The sequence below is a fragment of the Melopsittacus undulatus genome, chromosome 4, assembly GCF_012275295.1.
Source record: "Melopsittacus undulatus isolate bMelUnd1 chromosome 4, bMelUnd1.mat.Z, whole genome shotgun sequence".
NCBI lineage: Eukaryota > Metazoa > Chordata > Aves > Psittaciformes > Psittaculidae > Melopsittacus > Melopsittacus undulatus.
The window spans coordinates 14,080,897-14,106,507 of NC_047530.1; the positions used below are offsets into that span (position 1 = coordinate 14,080,897).

Here is a 25,611-nt window from a genome sequence, read left to right on the forward strand (position 1 = left end):
TTGGTTCCACTATTCAAAGCTACACTTTGCAGACTTTATTACCCATTTTTCTTCCATTTTCCTCTATAGCACAGAAAACTGTCTTCTTTCCAGTAGTTTTAGTCTGTATTTTGGGACTTTTCTTGTTAACTGTGTCATGTATATTATTTCACTAAGCCACTTCCAATATGTCCTTGGGTTCAGCAGTAGCAGTCATTTTTTCTCCTTCTTAGAAGCTGGTGCAGTGCTGTGGTTTTGACTTTCTGCCTGAGAACAGTGCTGGAAACAGCGATGTTTTTAGTTACTGCTCAAATGTTTAGTCCAACCAAGGACTTTCTGAGCTTCATGCTCTGCCAGGGAGGAGGGGAAGCCAGGAGGAAGCAGAGAAAGGACACCTGACTCAAATTGACCAAAGAGGTATTCCATACCACAGTACGTCATGCCCAGGATGTAACTGAGAATTACCCGGAAGGGCTGACTCACTGCTCGATCAGGCTGCATACTGATGGGTGGTATTGTATTCTCTTCCCTTGTTATTTCCCTTATCATTATTATTATCAGTGGTAGCAGCAGTGGTTTGTGTTATACCTTAGTTACTGGAGTGTTCTTATCTCAACCCATGGGAGTCACATTCTTTCGATTCTCCTCCCCATCCCTCTGGGAGCAGGGGTGGGGGGAAGAAAGGTAAGGGGAGTGAGCGAGAAGGCTGCATGGTTCTGGTATACAACCTGGGCTCAAACCACAACACAATAATAAACCATAAACCTGTCTGCCAATGCGTAAGACCACTTCTGTTGTCTACGCTACAGGTTATTGTTCAAAGCTGTGTAAAAGCCAGGCACTCAATTTGCTAGTATCTACCGTCAACCAAAGTGCTATTAAAAACACTCACTTCTGAGACAAAGCAAACCCAGGCAACCTGCCAGCAGATAATTTAACAGCTACAGATTCTTGGACTTCAACAGAATTTCACTTTGATGATAGGGAGAATTGGACCATGCATCTTCTGAAAGGCTATTCTTCAGGAAAAAAAAAATAATCAATTTTACATATTGGCTGTACCTGCTTCTTGTATAAACTTGTAGTTATTAAGGGTACAGGCTATGCATTTTGTTTTCTTTTATAATGATACAAACAGGTATAATCAACCCATTCTCATCCAATCAAGCCATGAAGGAGCAGGTTCTGCTCTAACTGATGCATGATGAACAGAATGGTTATTGAACCCTAATGAAAAAAGATCATTATTAGCAGCATATAGATGTTGCAGTGTGTAGACTCTAGGAGACGCCAGATGGAACACATTAGTACATTCTCTTTTTGTTATTTCATGAAGAAATCTGATCTAGATGTTACCAAGACAAAGAGATACAGTAGCATTTGTACACAAATTTCACTATAGAATGACACTTAAAAAAGCCCTAACTCTAACCACACACAACACAGCAGAACAACAACAGTTCAGCACATAAGAGAGAATCACAGAGATGTCCAGAACGCCTGGTGATGCATGGTGATTTAAACACTTCATTAACTGCTAAGTTTATGCATGAGAATATGGTCATTTTCATTTTATTACAGAAAATGTCAATAAAATTGGCATTTAGAGAGCCTGAACACTGCTCCTCAATGCCTTCTGAGCTTCCTTACTGTCCCTTGTTGCTCTGGTTTCAGCATTAACAGTTCTTTAATTCCTTGCAGCTGGTAGAGCTGTGTTTTCAACTTTAGTCTGAGAATTACCTTGATAACACACCAATGTTTTTAGTTGTTGCTCAGTAGCACTTACTCTGACCAAGGACTTTTCAGTCTCATGCTCTGCCAGTGAGGAGGGGCACAGGAAGCCAGGATAGAGCAGGGACAGGACACCTGACCGAAACTAGCCAAAGGGGTATTCCATATCACAGCACATCATGCCCAGTATAGAAACCGGGGGGAGTCACCTGGAAGGGACTGATCTCAGGTCAGTCTGGGTATTGGTCAGCAGGTGGTGAGCAGTTGTATTGTGCATCACTTGTCTTTTCTTGGCTTTTACTCTTCTTTTTCCTTATATTTTTATTTTAATTATTAAAGTGCTACCATCTCAACCCATGGGTTTTACCTTTCTCCAGTTCTCCCCATACCACTGGGGGGAATGAGGGCGTGAGCAGCTGCATGGTATTTATATATACCAACAGTTAATATAGTCTCCCCACATTTTCCATATATGCCTCGCTTCCAATAAACCATCTACTTATGCTTCTTCTTGGTTACAAAATTGGAAAACATAAAATAAACTATTCTGGGGCTGTAATCTTTACAGTTTTCCCATTTGTTTCTGGAAAAACTGCAGAACACAAGTCACCAACACATCACTTCTCCTGTTTTCATGTTATTCACAGGTTAGAAATAGTACCCTGACCAAGGAAACAAAGACTTCTGCTGTCACTTTTCCCTATTTCAGGTCCCACTGACTAAGGTGTTACTAACAACCACCATTCTAAGCTTCTCACATTTCTTACTATGGTTACCTTAGTGAAGTCAAGCAGTTCTACTATCTTATTTCACAGAGAAGATAAAAAAAAACCAAAACAACATTAAGTTATTTGCTCAAGATAATTTGTGTCAACAGCAGTCAAGGAGGGGCCTGAAGCTTCAATTCTGTGGTCCAGGCATTATCTTTTCTTTTTCAGTTTCCTCAACCTTGCTAGTGTTCTACAGAAGCATATACATTTCACAAGAAAACAGCAAAATCCAAGGATTGCCTATTCAAGTGATGCTAGATCAACAGTAAGACATTATTGCCTGGATCAACAGAGGACATGTAATTTGTCATCATGTACCACGGGGCTGCACAAATGAGTCCTCAAATAACCTGACTGTTCACATTCAGGTTACTGAGTATAATTAAAATCTAATGGCTTCTCTAAATACTGGAAACCTCTTCAGCTGCTCTCTAGCATTGCTTGAGCAGCAAAATACTGTCTCAGTCTACCAGACTATTCCTTTTCCAAGTCTCACAGCTATCAGCCCCTCTAGGCTGATGTGCGGAGCACAATCCTGACAGAGAGTGGAAACATGAACCAGGACATATTGCTAGAGGTCAAGCTGGGATCGAGTCACAGCAAGACAGTCTACACATCAAGACAGAAGAAACAGACTGCACTGGAAGGAGAAATTTTAAGCAATACGTAAGCCTTAACTCTGACACAGTAGCTATTTGAGAGGGGACCAGAGGACTGAGACACTTTATCAACACAAGATTCAGCTCAAAAAAGTTTTATTTTTAAGATGGGATAGTTTTACCCATTACAAGCTAAACTAGTCATCTAACTATAAATGTATGGCAGATAACTGCCTGAACCATAGGCAGTCACACGGGTGAATTAGTACACTGACCAAAATTAGGGCTTTTGTGAAGTTTCCCTGGGCACCCAAAAGCTGCTGGAAGGAGAAAGCACGAGCTGTGCTTGTGAGGGTGCAGCTGGGAAACTTCACACTCCAGTGCCAGCTGTGGAAGTACAGTAGGTCTCTGGGTTCGGCAGCCAGCCCAAGCCATCTCAGTGTATGACCCTGTGCAAATTCCTCCACTACCAAGCACCAATGGGTCTCACAGGGGAGCAGAGGAAGATACTCAGTTAGCTAGGCTACTCTATAATTAACCAGTCCATTCCTTGCTAAGTCAAACTTCTACTGTAGATCCAAAACATCCTTAATTAGCTGCCTTAACCTACTGCCTTAGACAAGGGTCACTTGGACCTGTGGAGCACTGCTTTGCCTATTATGCATCTCCTTGCCTCGGACTGCTAGATTTTATTAGAATGACAGCTCAGCACCCCAGCCAACCTATTTCTTCACCAGTACCCCCTATGTAAAAGATGTAAGCACCACTAGGATATTGCACAATCAAGAAAAGAGCTGTCTATAAGATATGACAAAAAAAGCAGCTGTAATGCAACTCTTTAATTCCAGCTCTCAAAACCAGCTTTTCAAAATGTTGGTTTGTTTTTTTTTTGTTTTGAGGTAGTTTTCAAATCAATTCTCCCAGTTGAATGGAAAGGGTTTGAAAGGGCCAGTTGAATCTGGCAAATCAACAAATCATTACAGGACTGGTGCTACAGCCAGGGAGGGATCCAGCTACTTAGACCATGGGATTCACTTTGAGTAACCTGGTCTGCTGGCGACCACCTGTCAAAGAAGCAGAAGAGCATCTTCAGATACAGGCTTGCCAAGCTGGCAAAGGGGGCTTTAAACGAGAGTTGCCAGGGAACTTCAATCCATCTTGCTCCTGCTAGTTCCATCCTGATGCCAGCAGGAGATGCCCAGAGCCTGAAAAGGGATTGTAGGACAGCAAGGGAGCAGCTAAAGTGCAACAGAAAGGACTTCCAGCCATTTCTGACAATAAGACAGCTTAATTGATGGGCCCAAATTAAATGCCTCTATGCCAATGCACAAAGGATGAGTGAAAAGCAAGAGGAGTTAGAGGCACGCACATGCCTAAAGGCCTATGACCTTACCGGAGTCATGAAGAGGTGGGGGGATGCCTCCTACAACTGCAGTACTGGAATGGAAGAATACAGGCTCTTCAGGAAGAACAGGCTTGGGGAGACAAGGAGGGGGTATTGCTCTCCATGTCAATTACTGGCTGGAGTGCACAGAGCGCTTCTGCCTGTGAAACCCTTTAGCATCCAAAAACACATGAGATACTCATTGGTTTGGGAAAACAACCTGTCCCATTGACCATTTCTTTGGAAAGGCTTCCCTCCACTACCTAAGGGGGTCTTCAAGAAAGCTTTAGAGGGACTTTGACAAGGGCCTGTAAGGACAGGACAAGGGGGAATGGCTTTAAGCTGACAGAGGGGAGGATTTAGATTAGATATTAGGAAGAAAGTCTTCACTATGGGGATGGTGAGACACTGGAACAGATTGCCCAGAGAAAATGTGGCTGCCCCATCCCTGGCAGTGTTCAAGGCCACGTTGGATGATGCTTGGCACAACCCGCTCTACTGAAAGGTGTCCCTGCCTGTGGCAGGGGATTGGAAATGGGTAATTTTTAAGGTCCCTTCCAACCCAAACCATTTGATGATTCTATGAATTCACATATAGGAAAGTTTCACTGAAGCCAATAAAGGCACAAAAGAATATTGTAAAGACAAACGAGTATCACACAGTAACCAAAAGGATGGGTTGAATTGGAACTTGATGATCTTAAGGTCCTAGCTAACCCTAACTATTCTATGATTCTATGATTTTTCTTTTATCAGTTAACATAAGAAAACCTACTTCAGTTCACTCTGGCTGTGCAATCCTTCGTGAAGCAGCAAACAAGACTTTTTTTTTTTATTATTTTTTTAATCAAACCCTACTTGGACCTAACCATTCCAAAGTCACACTAGATTTTAAATAGAGCAAAAAAACCCAGAAGCCACATAAAGCACAGACATCTTGACAGAGTGTCTGTCAACAAATCAACTACACACCCTTCTAAATAGGAAAGACTGAATGAGGAGGGATAATTCATGATAAGATGGTCTAATCACGGAGGTCACTGACAAGACAAACCTGATTAGTCTAGGCTGGAAAAGGTTGTGAGTGTTTTTTTCCAAGCTGGAGGTCTAAGTTTGTGCAGAATTTCTGGTCTCTCATATATAAAATAAAGCACTGCACACAAAAAAAAAAGTTGGGTTTTCTGAACATTAGATTCTGAAAAACACAAATGCACACAGGGGAGAGAAAACACATTAGAAAAATGTGTGCCTAGAGAAACTCGGCACAGTCCCCTACACCATTTGGTATATTTGCACACCATCCAGGAATAGCTTTCTTTATCATTCTATCACTAGTTTGTCTCCTTTAGTGCACTGCTCCCACATTCCCCTCCCTACCTTTGCTTTTACCTTCCTCCTTCCCCATTCCATGTCCTGCTCCTATCCACTTCTTTTTTACTCCAGCTACTTGATGAACTCAGGGTGAGGGGTGTATTCTTGTGCTTATTCACAAATTCAAACAGAGCACACATTTATTTCTGGTGATATCTGTAAAACTGCTATGGTGTCCTTGCAGAAAAAACAGAATACAGTGAGAGCAGTAAGGATATTAACATGCTAGTGCTGGTTTGAGAAGAGCAGAGAATGCGAGACTGCAAAGTGCTCCCATATTAATGCAACTGGGTTCAACCATGGAAATTCCACAGATCACAGAAGACACATAGAATAATGTAATGCAGAATTGTGGTTCCATATGTTGCTTTTAAAAAATAATGCATATATTGCATAGAGTCTTACCTGAAACATGTCTGTATCTTTATCATGAGTATACTCCACTACAACAGTCTGGTTTCTGGATAACGTGTAAGAGATACTGTGCTGACCTTTACAGCTGATTGCCTGTTGAAGAAAAGAATATGTCTGTTGTATACAGCTTCCACAAAAATAGTATAATCAAATTCATTTCACTATATAAACACCTTTACTATGATCAGGAAAAGCAGTGTTTCGTAACATGTTATTACAAGGCTAGGTAAACACATACACTAAGATTTTTTGTTTTGTTTTCAATGAAAACCCCAGGTGGCACTAGTTTGTTTCCAGTTCAGAAGTACCCAGTACCTACCATTTATTTTCACAGTTTAGACTCCAAACACAAGATTTTCTCTGAATTTATATTAAGCTCCTAAACCTCATAGGAACTTGCATCCTAGTGAAGACTTTGTGTTTAGGATTCTTTGGTTTCTCTATTTTTTCAAGCAAATGAGCAATACATTTGATTTACAGTTAAAAGCGCCAGGATTTCAGAGATATCATTACAGTTAAATAGATTTCTAGTTACATCAGAAAGAGCCTAACAATTTTATATGTGATGGCAAGTGAATGCTTTCAGCCTGTTTTTCCTCATTAAAAGGGTACTTCATACTACCTGTCAAAGGAAACTGGTCCCTATAGATATGGATATAGCAAAGACAAAATAGTATTCTAGCATTTGAAACAAGACTAGAAAAGAACAACTGCTATTCTATTGTACCTCACTAAGATTTAATTCCTTATTTGTTAAGACTTCCCAGGTTTACATCTCTAAGTTGCCTTTTTATTAGTCCAGCAAGTCCTTCAGAGAACAGAAGAGAGACATCACCCCAACGCAGAAGCAGTCTCAACTTGGAAAGAAACAGCAACCTTGATTGAAAGAAACAGTTTTCCTTGATTAATAAATACAGAGCATAGCTGCCACAGCAGAGAGGCATAATGGGGGCAGAACCTAGAGATCCTTTCAAAATCTGAGACTCAGCATACAAAAATCTCTGTGGCACCAACGACCATTTTTTCAAGCTTAAAGACCAACACTCACTTCAAATGATTAAATGGTGTCAAGGTGTAATTGCACTAACTGTACACCATAAATGCGCCAGTAAAAGCTTCAGGACAGAGGGAAACAAGCCGAGAAATAAATCTATTGGCAAATAGTGAAATACATGTAAATATAAGGCCCATATAACTGCACACGATTATGAAAAGTAATGACTGTTACTGCTCAGGAAATGCTTTGCAGACACTTACGTATTGAATTAACAAGTTAATTAAAGCTTTCTCTAGATTTCTGCTAAGGGGGGGTAATTTTCTAGAAGAGGTTCTCACACTAGCTCTATTCCTTCATGCTGCCCTTCACCTACAAAATCCACAGAGATGATTAAACTAAGCAGCTAAATATATTCTACTCTTCTGTTATCTCTCACAAAAATCTAAATGATCCCAAAGCTATACATCAATTATTAAATAAATCATTAAAAGTCTTACTGAATGTTGGAGGCAGTAACACCACCTACACACATATTAAAAGCCTACTAACAGCAGAAGTATTTATAGAATTATAGAATAGTTAGGGTTGGAAAGGACCTTAAGATCATCAAGTTCCAAACCCCCTGCCATGGGCAGGGACACCTCACACTAAACCATGTCACCCAAGGCTTCGTCCAGCCTGGCCTTGAACACCACCAAAGGATGGAGCATTCACAATCTCCCTGGGCAACCTATTCCAGTGCCTCACCACCCTCACAGTAAAGAACTTCTTCCTTATATCCAATCTAAACTTCCCCTGTTTCAGTTTCAACCCGTTACCCCTTGTCCTATCACAACAGTCACTGATGAATAGTCCCTCACCAGCATCCCTATAGCCCCCCCTTCAGATACTGGAAGGCTGCTATGAGGTCTCCACACACCCTTCTCTTCTCCAGGGTAAATAGCCCCAACTTCCTCAGCCTGTCTTCATATGGGAGATGCTCCAGTCCCCTGATCATCCTCGTGGCCCTCCTCTGGACTTGTTCCAACAGTTCCATGTCCTTCTTATGTTGAGGACACCAGAACTGTACACAATACTCCAAGTGAGGTCTCACGAGAGCAGAGTAGAGGGGCAGGATCACCTCCTTTGACCTGCTGGTCACACTCCTTTTGATGCAGCCCAGAATACGGTTGGCTTTCTGGGCTGTAAGCGCACACTGAAGCCAGCTCATGTTCAGTTTCTCATTGACCAACACCCCCAAGTCCTTCCCCACAGGGCTGCTCTGAATCTCTTCTCTGCCCCATCTACAGCTGTGCCTGGGATTGCTCCGACTCAGGTGTAGGACCTTGCACTTGGCATGGTTAAACTTCATGAGGTTGGCATCACCTCACAAGCGTGTCAAGGTCCCTCTGGATGGCATTCCTTCCCTCCAGCGTATCAACCGAACCATACAGCTTGGTGTCATCGGCAAACTTGCTGAGGGCGCACTCAATCCCACTATCCATGTCAGCGACAAAGATGTTGAACAAGACCGGTGCCAACACTGATCCCTGAGGGACACCACTCGTTACTGATCTCCAGATGGACATTGAACCGTTGACCACAACTCTTTGCATGTGGCCATCCAGCCAGTTCTTTATCCACCAAGTGGATATCTTATCAAATTATCAAGTGGATCACTTATCAAATTGATGTCTTTCCAATTTAGAGACAAGGATGTCATGTGGGACAGTGTCGAACACTCTGCACAAGTCCAGGTAGATGACATCAGCTCCTCTACCCCCGTCCATCAGTTCCATAGCCCCATCATAGAAGGCCACTAAATTGGTCAGGCAGAATTTCCCCTTAGTGAAGCCATCCTGGCTGTCACCAAGCACCCTGTTTTTTTTCATGTGCCCTGGCATGCCTTCCAGGAGAATCTGCTCCCAGATTTTGCCAGGCACACAGGTGAGACTGACTGGTCTGTAATTCCCTGGGTCACCCACTTTCCCCTTCTTGAAAATGGGGGTTATATTTCCCTTTTTCCAGTCACTGGGAACTTCACCTGACTGCCATGATTTTTCAAATATGATGGACAGTGACTTAGCAACTTCATTTGCCAGCTTCTTCAGGACCTGCGGATGGATTTCATCAGGTCCCATGGACTTGTGTCCATGACTTAATGTGTCTAAACTTAAGCAGAGAATGTTCAAGTTAGATGTAAGGAAGAAGTTCTTCCTCATGAGGGTGGTGAAGCACTGGCACAGAAGCAGCCAGTGGCTTCTTCTGCCACAGAAGAGAAGGCACAGCTTTTCTTCAGAGAAGCTGTGGCTGCCCCATGCCTGGCAGTGTTCAAGGCCAGGTTGGACAGGGCTTTGAGCAACCAGGGCTAGTGGAAGGTATCCCTGCCCATGGTGTGAGATTGGAACTGGATGAGCTTTAAGGCACAATTCCAACATCAACCATTCAATGATATGATTCTTTGATTAAGCAAGATAACCTTTCCCAATCTTTTCCAGTAGTTTTTTCTGCAATGAAGCTTTTGACAAAATTTCAAGCCATTGTTTTTTTGTTTCAATTACTGTAGCAAGAGCTGAAAAGTGAGGTAAACATTATTTGATAGTCATCAGTACACAGATTCTAAATTTACCAGCTTAAATTTATAATGTTTTGTAATAACCATTACACAGACAGAGAGCACATTGCAAGAACAAACATCAGCTTGAGATACAAGTCAAATGAAATCACTAACACTTTGGAACATCCCTAAGACACTGAACTGTAGGTCTGAAACACACATGAAGACCTTTTTTTCTATGCATGTCTGACAACTAACAAGGGGATCTCAAGTCCTGAGGAGGTCTCTGGTATTTCTAGAATATCAATGAAACAAAGTGATGAACAGGAGATTCTCACACCTTGCATTTTAAGCATAATACTTCAATAATGAATTTACATTCCTATTATCAGATATCAATTTCAAACACCAGATAGTAATAGCTTTCACAAACAAAATTTTCGTTTATTACCACAAAACTGTGACAGCTGCAGATACAATGATGGACAGGCCTATCACCAACTGTGAACATGATGGTCCTTGGCTTCAGCTCCAGCCAGTCTGTGGAGCACTGACCACCAGCAACCTGGTAAAATTCCTGGGCAAGGATATGTTAATAATGCCCGTTAGGTTGACCAGGGTATCTCCTCTAAAATATTGGAGTAGGCCACAATCTTTTTTTCCCAGGTGTTCCTTTCCCTTCCCAACTTCTCTTCCTCATCTTATTTCCCCATCTCTTTGTTTTCCACTATTTAAATCCAGTTATTTTCAGTGTGAAATGCCACAATAATTTCCTAGAATTGTGTAAGCATTTTTCAAATAAAAGAACATTATGAGAAGTGTTTCAGCTCGTGCTTTCACAGTCTGCTCAGTACCAACAGTTGCTGCAATTCATACCTTTTACAGGCACATTAATTGCTGGTCTCAAAGCAATTGGCTGCTTCCAAGTAAAAAAAATAAAAATCAAACAGCAGTATTTCAGGAAGTACACAAAAAAAGAACTATGAGCTATTCACAACAACTGACCAGTGAAATGTAACTATCTTAATGAAACAATATTGTAAGTGGAATGCTGAATGAAGGATCATGAAGGATTTTTTCTGCTTGAGAAATATAGAATCACTCTGTAAGACCCCAAAACAGTACAGTGAAATTGGTTTGTGGCAACCAAAGTAGTGAGGTTGCCTTTTCACTGCTTTTAGCATTCAAATTTCCAGACTTCTTTTTTTCCCCCCACCAGTAGGATATCATCCCCCCTACCCCAAACCTTGATGTTGTCACATAATTGTACTGCTGCGGCAGCTGAAGTGAGAAAAGACCTGACTCTTGCAAGACATAAAACAGCACAAGTTGTAGCAGATGACTTAAGAGTTTCATGCTGGATGCCACCATGTCCACCTCCCAGGCAGGAGCTAAAACATGAAAGAACAAAAAGCAGGCACTAAACTTTACCTCTATCCTTTCAACTCCACCTCAAGGCTGCCAAGATCCATCAGAGCAATAATGAGTATTTTCGAAGCTTGCACACAGTGTCCACCAAGCTTTTGAATGTATGGGCCACTATCAGCTTAATTTGAGAGCAGCTGTCTCCTATCTTTAAGGGTCTTAAAAGTTTAATGAATGTCATCAATTGAGCACAGAAAAAAAGCTACATTAGTTCCTGGCAGAGGCAAATACTGGAAAACCCTCACTAATGTATATAGCCTGAGCCTGCCAAACCAATCTGAAACATGTGGCTCCAGACTGGCCATAGCATATGCCACCTCTTGTCCAGCAAGAATTCTGGTGGGGAGACACAGGCTAGATTACTTCAGTCGCCCACACAACAGTCTGTTTTATATGGTTAACTGTCTCAAGCTGCTGAATTCAAGTAATTCCCTTTGGAGGAAACAGCGAAGTGGAGACTGACAAAACCCCTGTGGACTGATAAAACAGATAATAGCCATAAGGGACTTTTCCAGCATGATTCCACTGCCAGTGACTTTATATTTCCATTAGGGCTGAGGGGTTTGAGAAAGTCCAAATGCCAAATGAAAGCAACAAGGGAATATTGAGGTGCCATATTCTACTTGGCATGAAGGGACAGACATCCCAGCATCTTTCCAAAGCAGAGCTTGTGTTTGCACAGTAATCCATCCTTCTCCACAGGGCTTTAACCTGGAAGAGTGTGCAGCAGCTCCAAGCCTCACTGTATGTTGAGAAGTGGGTTTATCCCAGCAGCAAGACTCCTCCCCTCCCGTCACTCAAAAGCAAACCCTGCAGCTACCTCCACTGTGGCACTCCCCCCCCCTTGAGATGTCTGTCCAGTGATTCTGGGTCATCAAAACTGCCATATGTTACCAGAGATAGAGAAGCTGCATCTAAGAAGGCATGTTCTCTCTCCCCCACACTAATACGGACTAAGCAAATATTTGTGGCTTTTGGTTTTTTTTTTAAGCTTTCCTAGTAGCCCAGTTCTCAGCTATATTCTTTCTGCTGGCTGGCATTACACTTGGCCTTGGTTTCTCCCCTGCCTTCTTACACACACTTTTCATTCTTGCTCTTACCTCTCCCTTTTGAGAACAAAACCACATTCCAGCACTCTGCACTCACAATCAAAGCATTAGTTAAAGGCTATGGCTTACAAATCTGCCAGGTCTCAGAGGAGCTAAGATCAAATAGACGCTGCTTTCCCAACAGCAATACTGCAATTGGAACATCCCAGCCTACCTGAATTCTTTGCTCTCCACTCATACCCCTGGAAAGGCAGCCACTATCAGTTTTACCATCGTTTCAAGAACTGAGAAAACAGTTCCCTAAATCCCACATATAAAAATCCTTGCAGATAAGGGGAATAAGAATACACAAAACCAGCATTTTTTAATCCTCTGCCTTTTTAGCAGAGATACAGAAAAAGGAGAGAACACAGCTAAAAAGTAGTAAGTCTTCAGTAGACTGGGCACAGGCCTAGCCAACTGGCAGCGATGCACAACACCACATTTGCAAACATCCAGCATTACCCAGGAGCGAGCACTACACTGAGTGACACCACTCCAGAGTACCACCTCTCCCCTAAGCACTGACAGCATAGGCAGCTACTGCCCTGGAAATGAGCAGAAGGTCAGTAAAAATGTTAACTGTTTCCTGTTGCACAACGACAGATTAGTGTCAAACACATCTCCAGAAATGCCTTTATCAACTGACAAACCACAAGGTTAAACAGGAGCAGGCCACTCCTTCTGCAGAGCATACAAAAAGCCTGTAAAATAATCTGATGTAAGACGGAATTCTTTTTCCAAGAGGTTAATTATACCAGTGTTGGATTTCTCCAAGTGCAACAAGAAAACCCACATTTTTCTTAAAGTCCTTATTTTTAATGGGCTGTTCTTTGAGATCTCTGCAAGTTCCTGCTTTGCACACAGTGATGAACTAGTGTGTATTCTTAAAATCTGTCTTCTGTAATAAGCATGTCCCTGTATTGACCTATGACAGACATAATGGTATAGCAAAGATTCTAGCTTGAGGCTCAAAACCTGAAGTACAGTTGGGTTTTTGGTTGTTTATTTAGTAAGTTTCTTTACTAAGATATTCTATATTTATCTCTTTGCAGATGTCACAACTACCCTGAGCCAGATGTTGCCTATCTAGGACCATCTTCTGGTGTGCCACAGCTCTCCCCACACACGGACAAAGTTGCTCATTTCCCTTAGTAATCTTCAGCCCAAGAGGTCAAGAACAGGTCAGGAGCTCACAGCACGACTACATTAACTTAAAACTATTAGGTCAAACCTTCAATGTAAGGAGCACATCGATGGCAGATCCCAAAATTCTCACAGCCTTTAAGCTGCTGCTTGCAAGGCTTGTAAAAAACAAGTCTAACCCACTTCTAGAAATGGAGATTTTGCTTTATTCTGGTCTACAATGCTTCCAAGAAAAAACAAACAAAACAACCAAACCAAACAAAACAAAACAAAATTAATAAACCCCACACACACACCAACAAAACTCTGAACACTGAAACTGTAATTAAACTTCCCAGTTCACTTGTGCCTAGCAAGCTCCCCACAGATCATGAGAGAGACGTAACATTATTATGGTCACCAAGTCTTCTGCACTATAGCAGAAAGTGAGGGCTAAAATCCATTAAGAAAGAAGCAGATGTCTCACAGGAAGGGCTGCTCTATTAGAATAGGAGTTTTAGTTTAGTTAATTAGGTTGGATTAGGACAATAAAATGATTTATGGGAACACTTCAGTTTTCTTTGTTGGTAGTCAAGCTGACCAACACCACACTGACGTGTTTAAAATTAATGACAGCAATGCCTCCATGAGTTAAATGCTTTCTTACTTGGCTGCCGGCCTTCAATTTCTTTTATGAAAAGAGAACACAAGAAACACTCAGGGTCATCAGACAAAAGATCTTGCAACTTAAAAGGAAGCTTTAGCTAGCAAGGAAGGAAGCAAAGAACACATCACATTTCCACTGGATTTTTGGACTGATGACTGACTTCCAGAGCCAGCAGACATTAGGTTACCCTAAGAAAACACAACAAAAGCTCATGAACGTGACATACTGATGTTTTGCCTACATCAGAAAAGCATGTCCACTTTGGAAGTTTCCCAGCAAATTGTGACAAATGTCAATTCATATAACTAAAGACTGCAATTTTACTCTGTCTCATCTTAAACTCAACAGTAATTGTACAGAATTGCTGCTTCTGTAACACTAGATTGCAATAACACTGAAAATTTACACTGACCTCTGGCTACTGATACAGCCATTATACATAATTTTCCTTTAGCATTTCACAAAGAAACTAGACATTATCATGGAAACCTTATAGGTTTCATGTGCCTCCAGGAATGGCTGAAACAACCGAAACAACCAGAACCATAAGTCCAGCTGTTCAACAAGTCTGCATCTGCTTCCTGCACAGCTCTGAACAAGCCTATGTTCAATGTTCTTCCGTTTCTCAAAAAAGAAGTGTCTACATTAAAACTGCAACATCTATGCACACATTTTTGTAAATTTTGTCTGTGTCTAGTATTTCAGCTGTTAACATTCTCTTGACAACTAAGTGTATGTTAGGAAATGGTCAAAAAAGACTAAGAGTTAGCAAATACAAGTAAAAACATGCCACCATAAAAAAATTAAATTTTGTACACAGCACTTAAATATTTGTCAGAAATATGCACTAATGCATATACTGATGTTGCAGCTACCTACAGGCAAATTGTTTCTTTTTCTTGCATGGCAAACTGAATAGGACAATGCTTGTCTTCTGAAAAACGCCCATTAACTGCAAAAACATTACAAATTCTTTACTGGTTTCAGATGGCTTTGTTAATTACATGATTTAAGCACTAACAGACCAGGGGGGAGTTAAAAATGCACATGTAGCAACCAATTGGACAACAAGTGCTTGACTTATGAAGAAACAGCTTATTTATGTGTAGCAAGGTCCACAACCCCAGTCACAGCAATCAAGCTAACGCACATAGCCTGCAAGGCCACCCCTCCTCAATGTGAATGTGAATCGCCCCCCAAAACTCATGGTACAAGGTTCTGTGCCTATGCAGAAACAATTTCACCAAATAGACTAGTGTATTTACACTTCAGGCTTTTACAGCTTTCAAAGCATTCACAAGTTCTATGGACCCTTTCAGGCTGAGCTTGGAGACTGAAGGGGAGGGAGAGAGAGAGGACATCACATTTGTATCTGGCATACATCAAAGCCATCTGCTACAAGTGCACGTGTGAGGTTGTGTGCTGCCACTCAAGCAATTTACCATTTATCAACTCAATAGGCAGATGTTAAATGATTTTCTCCATTTTCTGAATTTGTGTTGGTGTGCAGTTTTAGACAATCAGCCTGCACCGTGTATATCACTCTTTCTTCAAAAGAGGTGTCAAAATATGCTGTTCCCTAATTCTCCATTTTGGGTGGGGGGCAATGATATGAAAGTTTTTCTAGATAAGCTAGGTCAGGACTGACAGACACTTAACAGTGTGTTGTTATTCCAGGGAATAACAGGGTAGGCTGTGAATATTCAAAACACATCTTCAAAATGCACAGTGGGTGTTAACCACAGTGCACAGACTAAAGTTAGGTGGCCAAAATCATCACTGTTGCAGCCACTTACCAGACTCAAGTCCTACCTTGTACCTATGACTCCTGACCAGCTCTGGTAAAGTAACCCACGGTGTTCCACTTAATAATTCAAAGTATAAAAAGCAGTTCAAAATAGGTGCCATTTTATACTAACAGGCACAGCTACATGGTACAGTAGCTCAGGAATTGTTCTGTCAATCACAAACTTTTGGTGGTTGTGAATCAACACCTTACCTAATCAACCTGTGAATCATTTTCCTCCCCATGCCACCTTTTAGCCTTTTCAGTCCTTAAAATGTTTCTATACCCATTCTATCTTTTTCCATCTGCATTCAGGAGCATTATATCGCAAGTGATCTTTCATCCATCTTTGAAATTAAGTCTGTAGTTTTCTACCTTTAGTCAGGTTAGCAAATTTCCTCCCCCAAGCAGACTAGAGATAGCTCAGAGGCACAACACAGAGCTGCAGCAGTGTCAGATACACCAGCTACCCACAGCATAAATCATTTACCCCAAACTCCAGAATGCTCCTCTGAGCAAATCACTGCCTGCACACTGCTGTTACTAGAAGGTGTAATTCTATTGCAACTGCTCTGAAACTGCCTGCTTTAATCCTGTGTTGCGGACACATTTCATCTGCTTTGGAAACCAGAAGACATACGTTTATCACCATCCTGTACTTAATTACATGTATTACATACAACTTGTACTACAACTTCTCATTTACTCCACCAGGTATTCTCTTTTCATCAGGTATTATCTCAGCTGATCACTATGGAGCATATAGAGATGCACCCACTGTGTTACAGGTTAGATTTCCATATACCTGTCAATACAGACTATAACCACATGATTAAGATACTTTCTTAACTTTTTAGAAGACACATATTCCTGCCAGGATGCTGCTTTGGAACGAGACCTTTTAACAATATAATGAGTGTTTAAGGTTTTCTATCTGCAACAAACAGGGAAGAGACAAGCAGCCAAGCTCTGCTGAGAGCTCCTGTTTCTGGTCATGCTGCTGGGAGTTTGGTAGTCCTAAGGCTTACTACCTTTATACAACAGAGCTGGTTCTAATCTCCACAGGAGAGAAGCCTAAGAAACCTTCTCGCTTGAAAACAAGGGGAGCAGAAGAAACTAGCAGTCTACTGAGAGAGACTTTCTACAAGAGTCAGTTCAGCTACAACCTCTTTAGGGATAAAAAGACTAAATGGTTGACTGAAAAAAGCCTACTATATAGAGAGTTGTGTTGAACATGATGCCTACTCTATTAAGATCACACACTGAAGACCAGTAAGACATTCCCTTATGCGTGGCTTCCTGAAAACAAAACTTCTGACCCCAAAACTCCTGGCATTAGTGAACTAAGTGTAGGATTTCTTCTGGAAGACAATAAGCCTATAAATTTAAACATGAAGGCATAAACATGATTTTGCAACTGCAGCTGGAGCACAACCCCCAAAACTCTTGATACACCCACGAAAATATCAGTAATTAGAGAAGGATGCAACAGTGTTTGTAGCTGAACATTGGTGCCAACAGTCTACAATTCATTTATATACATCAGAAACAAAAGCAGCAGATGCCTGCTACACTTACATAATTGGATATGCCAAGTGCACAAAAAACCCCACAGATTAGAATCCTCAACTAAAAACCAGACAAAAAAAAAAACCAAACAACCCACAGTGACAAAGTCCCCTTGAGGGCTTTTCTCAATACAGGGAGTGAAAGATTTGTACACTTGGTGCATCAGCAGTGAGTGCTTCTGTGAATCAAAGCACCCATGAGCACCAATCTAAGCCTGCCTGCCAAAGGACAGCACACAATAAGAGAAGATGCATATCATCCTGTAGCTTCCAGAAACCATAAATTCAATCTGACACAAATCAATTTTACATTAAGACAGCCAAAAGCTCTCCAGACAGTTACCTTAACAGACCTGTTAAGCAGCTGCACAAAAATCTCTCATGAGGAAAAAACAAAAAATAAAATAAATTGAACTTCCTCTTTCGAAAGAGCCATAAAGTGCTTATAGAAAGCAGTTATGTTTTACATAGCCCAACAAGGGATAAAAGCTGCCTTCTAGACTTCATACTATAGCCGGAATATTGTCCTGATAGAAAGGACACTCTTTGACAGATCAAACTCGAAAGCAATCAGATTCTTTTCTAGCAGTCTGAGATTCCTACAGAAATTGCAACAAGTCACTGCAACAAAGCAGACTTTCTAAAATTTTCCTTTGTGGAGACTACCAACAAAAACAATTCCTGCACAACAGTTCAACTGGTACTTGAACCAAGTTGAACAAATATTATTGACAGCAGCCCAAAAGGAAAGCAAGTTCAGCCCACCTTCCAAAAAGAGCATCCTACTGCAAAGACATTCTTGGGGGTGGCAGTAACAGGAGGTGCATTTGTAAGATCAGTCTTGTATATGGACGAAGGTGGTGAGTCTGATCAGCAGGCTCTTGGTACACAAATACTCAAGTAGAAGAAATAGCATGCAAGTTAATAGCACACATCTTGCATGTGGGAAACAATAACTTTTGATTTAAGTCCTATGAATATAGAGTATACAAAAGCATTTCTAATCTTTCTACTTGCCACTTACACATATCACTAAGCATCCTCTTTTACCTCTGTTTAACTGAGCTACTTAAGTGATTTAAGTCAACAACATGACACACTATACAGCATACAAAATGCAATCCTGATTTATGCTGATGCATGTAAGCTGAAAAATATCAACTTGCTAACAAGCAACAAGAAAGGAGGTTTCTTCACTATATGTGCAGTTGCCAAGCTCATTTCAAAACATAACTGACTGTAAGGTCCTCGAATGCTGTCTCTGAATCCATACAGAACTGAAAACAAGTCTGGCCCCAATTCCCAGACTTTTTTAAATTATCCAGGGGAAAAAAGACAAACTATCTCTTCACAGAGGAGACAGCACAGCTCTGGCAGTTTGCAGTAACCAACATTGCCTCTCCATCTTGCAAACAGAGAAGAAAGAAGAGAGAGAAAGCAACACGTACATAACCCATTCTCGGTCACCCACCTGGATGAGCTATAACAAAGTGTTAACAACCACATGCAGGATTCATTTATCAGAATGCTTTGTCCCTGGCTCTCACGCCATTTTACAGTCCAAGCTAACAGCTAGGTTCACAAAATACATTCAATACTAGGACAGGAAGGTTCAGCTGAAATCCAAGTATTCAGCACCTTTGTCTATTTTTTAACTCCAGCGTGGAATACCATATTGAGGAAAATTTCAATATCAACTTGAGTAAGAGTACACAAGAACTGTCTGAGAGCACTTAAGCCAAAATATGTGTCACATCTGCCACTAAATAGCTTTGATATCTGAGTGAAGCCAAACTTAACTTTCATAAGTCAGTCCAACCCAAACAGTTACTGCTGCAGATATGCCACATTCTCAGCCCTTGCCCCGCAGAGGGGAGTGCTCTACCTACCATTTAGACAAATTCCAAAATCCAGGGTGTCGAGGGTGAGCAAAGGGCAAATAACACCCATAAAAATACACGGCTATAGACACTTGACACAGTACACATCTGTTTTGTTATATCAAACAAAGACCAACACAGCCCATTACTATTATAACTCAGCAGCAAAATCCCTCCACCTGTAGCTTTGGTATGGAATAAATTTAGCTTACTCTAGATTGTAATGAAGGATATTCTGCAGCACAATTCCCAGTGTTCAGAGGAAGTAACGAGAGGATTAGTCGTCTCTATTGGTCTCAGTTTCTGTTATTTTCTTGAATTCAATCTCCTCTCATTTTTCAGGAAGACTGATTCAGACAGAAGGGAGGAAGGAAAACGTATATCCCTAAAATTTAAATCTATAATGCCAGCTTACAAATCCCATGCACAAAGCTTTGTTTTGAAATTTATAATAGTGGAATTCGGTTTTAGCAGGCTGTACTAGATGCACTCAGATCCAGAAGTCACCACTTATCTCTTCTGTGGTTTATTCAAATTTAAAGCAAGCTTTCCAGGCAACTTGTTTTATATTCATATGTAACGCTAGATAAGAGAACAACTCATCAGAAGCTATGCACTTAACACAACATGATTTTACCATCGATACATATCCCTCCTCCCCCAACACACACATACAGGCTCTCACAGAAATGAGCAAGGCAGAATTCCATCCTGTATTAATACATTTTTTCCCCACGTTTCTTTAGTAATAAGGACCAAGTTATCTGAATATATGATCAGAAAGGTATAATTTTTTTCAATGTTCAGCACAAGACTAGAGTTGTAATAGCAAAATTATGGGATATGTCACTATAGCTATGAAAAATGCAGACTAGAACCCAGTGATGCATGGAATTTGGGGTTTTATACTGAATGAGACAAACACTGACAAACAATATTAAATAATGATACAGTGCACTTAGCAGGCCCACAGTGTAAATGAGGCATGGTTTTAATTAGGGCTATAGAATACTGAGTGCTTCTGGGGATAAAGCAGCCTACATTTATATGGAAAATACAGGCGGCTTATGGAATTACATGCAGCAAAAAGCACATGAAGTACCTTTTGCCCCCAGCATGACTGGGTACAAGTTCTTTACATAGAAATTAACATTTAACAGTGTTAACTGATGATTTAAACCATGTTTTTAATGTAGTGTCTTAAACTACCTCATTTCTTAAATTAGTTGTTTAAATCAGGTTTTAACACGGGGGGGGGGGAAGCTTTGCTGCACTGAACTCTTCTGGTAGAGCTTCAGCTCTCAGTCTTGGGACAGTTAAGAGTAATTAGCAGCACTGTTAGGCTACCCATAATAAAGATAAATGAGTTCAAGACTATTGCTTAAATTTAAGAACTTACAAATTTAGATACATGTCTCTGAGAGTTTTAATGGCAATATGTGACATTTCACAGTCATATCACCTCACCATCTACAATTTTACAAGTTTACTGAAAAGCAAGTAAAAAAAAAACCCAAAGCCATGCACTCTCCTCCCCCCCAATATTCAATTTCTTAACCTTTTACACCGTAGCATAACACACATGCTGCGTCAGGAGCTTGCAGAACTCCCCTGTACAACACCACCAGCTGTAACTTTGTCAAGTTACAGCTCTGCACATCTAAAAGACTTTGCCCCAAGTTTCATGTTTTTGACTGCTGGCGAGACATTCACCGCTTTGCCTTGCAGGCAGCATATGAACTGGAGATTGCTAGTTGAAGTGTGCTAGTACAGACACCTACACACTGTATTCAGCTGAAGAGATAATTGCTTACTCACTCTTTTCAATCCATGAACACAATTGTTCCCAAAGGAACAGCTTGTGCATAAGTCCCCAGACATGTCTGGAACCATGAGCTGAGATAGATACCCTCCATTTAATGTGGTTTTGACCAACTTAGCAGTTTGAAGGACAACATCTTTCATCCACAACCAGATCTGAAGTTTAGCCTGTTGACTGTTACACAGGTTTTTAGCTTAGCGTGTATGCATTTCATGTGCCAAAAACTGCGTGTATTACAGACAAACATTAGTTTCTAAGGTTTGATGACTCCAGCATAAAAATTATGCTGCACATAAGAACAGAAGATTTCCTTCTGAAAGTCCTCTGCCAGAATGTCCCATTACGACTTTGATGCATAAAAGCATTCCCAGAATTGTCTAAATCATTTGCACTATCCTGTCCCTTTTTTCTGCACTCACCTTCACCTCAGACATATCAACCCTTTATTGTCTCTTGACCAAATATCTAATGACAGTTGTTGCATGATTTGGAAAATATATGTTACATAGATTATATAATTAAAAACATTTAAATCACATGGCTTTAAGTGAAATATTAGTCAAATTCCAGTACACTTCTTTAATATGTGGATGGTATCCAAAAGAATTCTCAGGATGCTGAATGTACAAACAGCAAATGAAGTCAACTGTATACAAGTGAACCTGGAAGGAGCTATAGATACTCCTTCGAACAACTGCTGTCTACAAATAAATGATCGGATTATCTAACACAGGCAGCAGTAGAAAAATTACAAATAGCCTTTTAATAATATAAAATAGGCAACAGTGACTGCAAAGATAAAATTGCAAAAACTGATCAGCCACCACTATGCTAAGCCAAAGAGGTCAGTGTGGATATCTGCACTGCAATCAATTGATTCTTTCACGAGTTATCAACTGCAAAGTTACAAAAACTAGCAGGAAGCCTGATTACTGACAACATGAAAATGGCAGTCCAGATCAAATGCCAAGTTAAAAAAAAATATTAAGAACTTATATATTTTTAGAATATAATAAATTGAAATCCAAAGTAAAATATAATCTCTCCAAAAGCAGTAACTGATGAATGTATTAAAATTCACATTTAATTATAACTGAAAAAAGCTTATCAGTTTTCATAACAAACCCAACAAGCTAGTACAGATACAGTGATTCTTAAAAACAAGTATTAAGTAACAGTATTGTTGGAGAAACATAGACCACACAGAGTGCAATGTCAAAGAAATACTATCTTCACGTGCAGATTGTACACAAACAGCTTTAATTAAGTACTTTTAGAAAAATGTAGTGGAACCCCTAGTCAGTTCTTCTATAAGTATGTAAGGAAACGTTTGAGCATCTCTAAATGAATGCACTGCCCACCTGCAAATGACTTAGAACAATTTACTGTGTCAGCATGCCTAGTCCTACTAAAACATTAATGTTTACATTGCCTCTCCCATGCTTTATTGATTCTCTGGGATAACGGCAGTTATTAATAATAACTTATTAATAGCAAGCCCAGTAAGCGAAGTAATATGTAGAAAACATTTCAGAACTAAAAGGGTTTTTCAGCTACATTAATCTATCCCACTGTATTAGCCCCTTACTAAATAAAATAGCTATAACAAGTAATTTATAAATACCCTTTATGAAAGTATCTCATTGTGGCCATTTAGCTCCTGTACATGGCAACTGATGTAAAACTGGTTTCACACAAGAGATTCATCCTCTGACTATTAAGTTACGTCAGTGAATACAGGTAACACAGGGATTTGAAGGGATGACAGAAGCTATAAATTAAAATTCATGGTTGATTCTAAACCACTTCTTTACACTATATACATTATCATTCCAAATTTACAATTCTGCAGATTAAATACAAGCTTCAGTTTGAGGATCTTTTTGGTATTTGATTTTCTTATTGAGCCTCTATAACAGAGTAGCAAATAAACTCTTAAATCTCTACTTTGTTAGTTGTGGATGGCATCTGCTTTGAAAGCAAAAAGCCCTGACAGCTGAGAGGCTTTTCTTCACATCCATGAAGGCATGGGCTTTTACCTCTGCCATGATTTAACCAGGACCACCTCCTCCCCACAATACAATGCCTCTGCAGACAGAGCTGAAGCTACAAATCAAATTTGGGCAATAAAGATAGTAACTTCCTTTAATCTTTCAGTACTAACGCTTCCCAGGTTTTCCACCCACATTGTATACATAGATACTACTGTCTCTCTATAAACATTGTAATTTTCTTCACATAAAAGCCTCAAGTTTGGCATTTACTCGCAAACAGCCCTGTTTTTATAGCATCCAGTTCCCTCCAATCCAGTTTCATGCACTGCAAACAGTGGCTACTGTAACCAAGAATATTTTCCATCATTCTCAGTCCGTCACAGCTAAAGCAACACAACTTTACCTCACCCCCCACCCCATCTTTAAAGAAAAGAGTAAGCAACAGCTTCAGAATGACCCTTGGGCACTATTTTCTCCAAAAGAGCACTTTAATTATAATTAAAGAGTTTAAAAATCTTAATTTCTGTACCACCTCAAATTTTCCCCATACCATGTATCTTCCAGTTTCATCCACCTGTCCCAATATTAGTTTTTAAGTAGACCATGCCTGACATCTTTCAGTCTGCTCCATGCTAATTTGATTTCAAGATACTAAAAGACACCAAGATTTTAAGTCATTTCTTACTAACTTGCTCCAATAGTAAACTATTCTCCTAAAAAGCTTCTCGCTCAAGTTGGTACGGCTTCAGCTTCTAGCTCTAATTATTGATCCTCCTAGAACAGAATGCCTTTTAGCATCCTATATTTTCATGGCCACAGAATGCACACTAACAGAGCTCCGTAGTCTTTGAGAAGTAAAACAGGCTGCTCTTCAAGGAGTTTCAGCTTTCATACAGCAGCCAGTTTAAATTGCCAGCCAGTTTCTGCAGTTGGTAAGCAAATTTGTGAGCCACTTTCTGCCATGGCAATGGCAGTTTCTCAAGTAGCTGCGGTAAGTAACTTGAAGAATAGCTACTTTAAGCTGTCAGTTTTCATTTCATGTCAGTCTATTCCCTCCTTCAACTGAGTTTTGCAATTGCTGTTTGCATCCTCTCCAGTATTTCAAAATCCCTCTGAAAACCTGGCAGCAGAACTGCATACAGTATTTCATTAAGCAGCCTCATCATCACAGACTATACAGTGCTGCCATTCCCTTACTCCTACTGCTTCCCTCTTAATCCAAGCCAAGAATTATAGCACGCCTTTTCACCAAGTGTAGAAATCTCTTGCTTCCAAGATACTGTCCCTGCTGCAACAGCTATAGACCCTGCTGCAACAGCTATAGACCCTGCTGCAACAGCTATAGACCCTGCTGAAACCCTCCAAGTATTCAGCATTGCTGGGATTTTGGTTAAAGTTCTATGCCTCTTTAAAAAAAAAGAACTGTATCACCAAACCATTTATTCCACTCTATAGAGCCACCCTTATTTTATTTACCCTTCTGACAGCTAAACTGCTAATAATATTGTCAAATGAAGTTTGTGGGATTTGCTATGTGAGGTTCTTTGTTTTTTTTTTGTTTTGTTTTGGGTTTGTTTGATTTTTTTTAATGAAAAATTTTTAAATGATGTGTTTAGTGCTGTAAATTTCTGCTGTGCAATTCTATTAGTGATCAGCTAAATTCCACAAATAATTTATTGGGATTTTAGTTAATAGCCAGCTGGTAGTGGTTAAGATTATAAAAATCACATAAAAGCTCTTTCCCATGTCTGTTTCTTGACTTTTCATATCAGAGTATCATTAGCTAAAAAAACATAATATTTTAGAGAATAAGGAAAATACAATGTACCAGTTACGATCAGTGAGCTGTTCTACCACCCTTGTGCACAATTCTCACTTTAGTGTTACACAATACTGTGGGACACTAGCAGTGATTTTACTCCTCTTGGCCAAAACCAAGTAAGCTTCCTCACACTTACCATATTAATAGCACAGTTCAACTGTTATGACCAGGCAGCTGAACCACAGTAACTTGTTTAGGATTACACACAACAGGGTATTGATACAGTTAATCAGACCATCTGCATGCCCAGGTTCTCTATACATCAGCACATTATCAACAAGAGCACACCCATCCACAGAGTTCCCACCCTGCAGATGGAGTCCTAAGAAATTCAATCCCAGTCCCTTTATTGCCCAGTTTACCTTTTCACACCCTTAGCAGACCATTAAAACTCTTCAGGAATTCCCCTACTGATAATACCAATAATGAATCACCAAGCCAGCAAGTGCTCTTGCTCTGGCTTTGGCCACTTAGGATTCTTGGAAAGTCATTTTAAAAGTATCTTCACCATGAGGAGGACATAGAGCTGTTAGAGCAAGTCCAGAGGATGTCAAGAGGGTGGTAAGGGGGCTTGAGCACCTCCCCTGTGTAGACAGGCTGAGAAGGTTGGGGCTGTTCAGCCGGGAGAAAAGAAGCTGTGTGGAGACCTCATA

General features: G+C 40.4%; 1 protein-coding gene across 2 annotated transcripts in view; it reads right to left on the reverse strand.

Annotated features, from left to right (window-relative positions):
* Positions 1 to 25,611, reverse strand: part of PELI2 (pellino E3 ubiquitin protein ligase family member 2) — a 79,260-nt gene that overhangs the window by 12,694 nt on the left and 40,955 nt on the right. For both annotated transcript variants that reach the window (XM_031051809.2, XM_005152348.3), the window contains exon 3: positions 6,240 to 6,341. In XM_031051809.2, the coding sequence (XP_030907669.1) occupies positions 6,240 to 6,341 (102 nt within the window). The remainder of the gene's footprint in view (positions 1 to 6,239; positions 6,342 to 25,611) is intronic.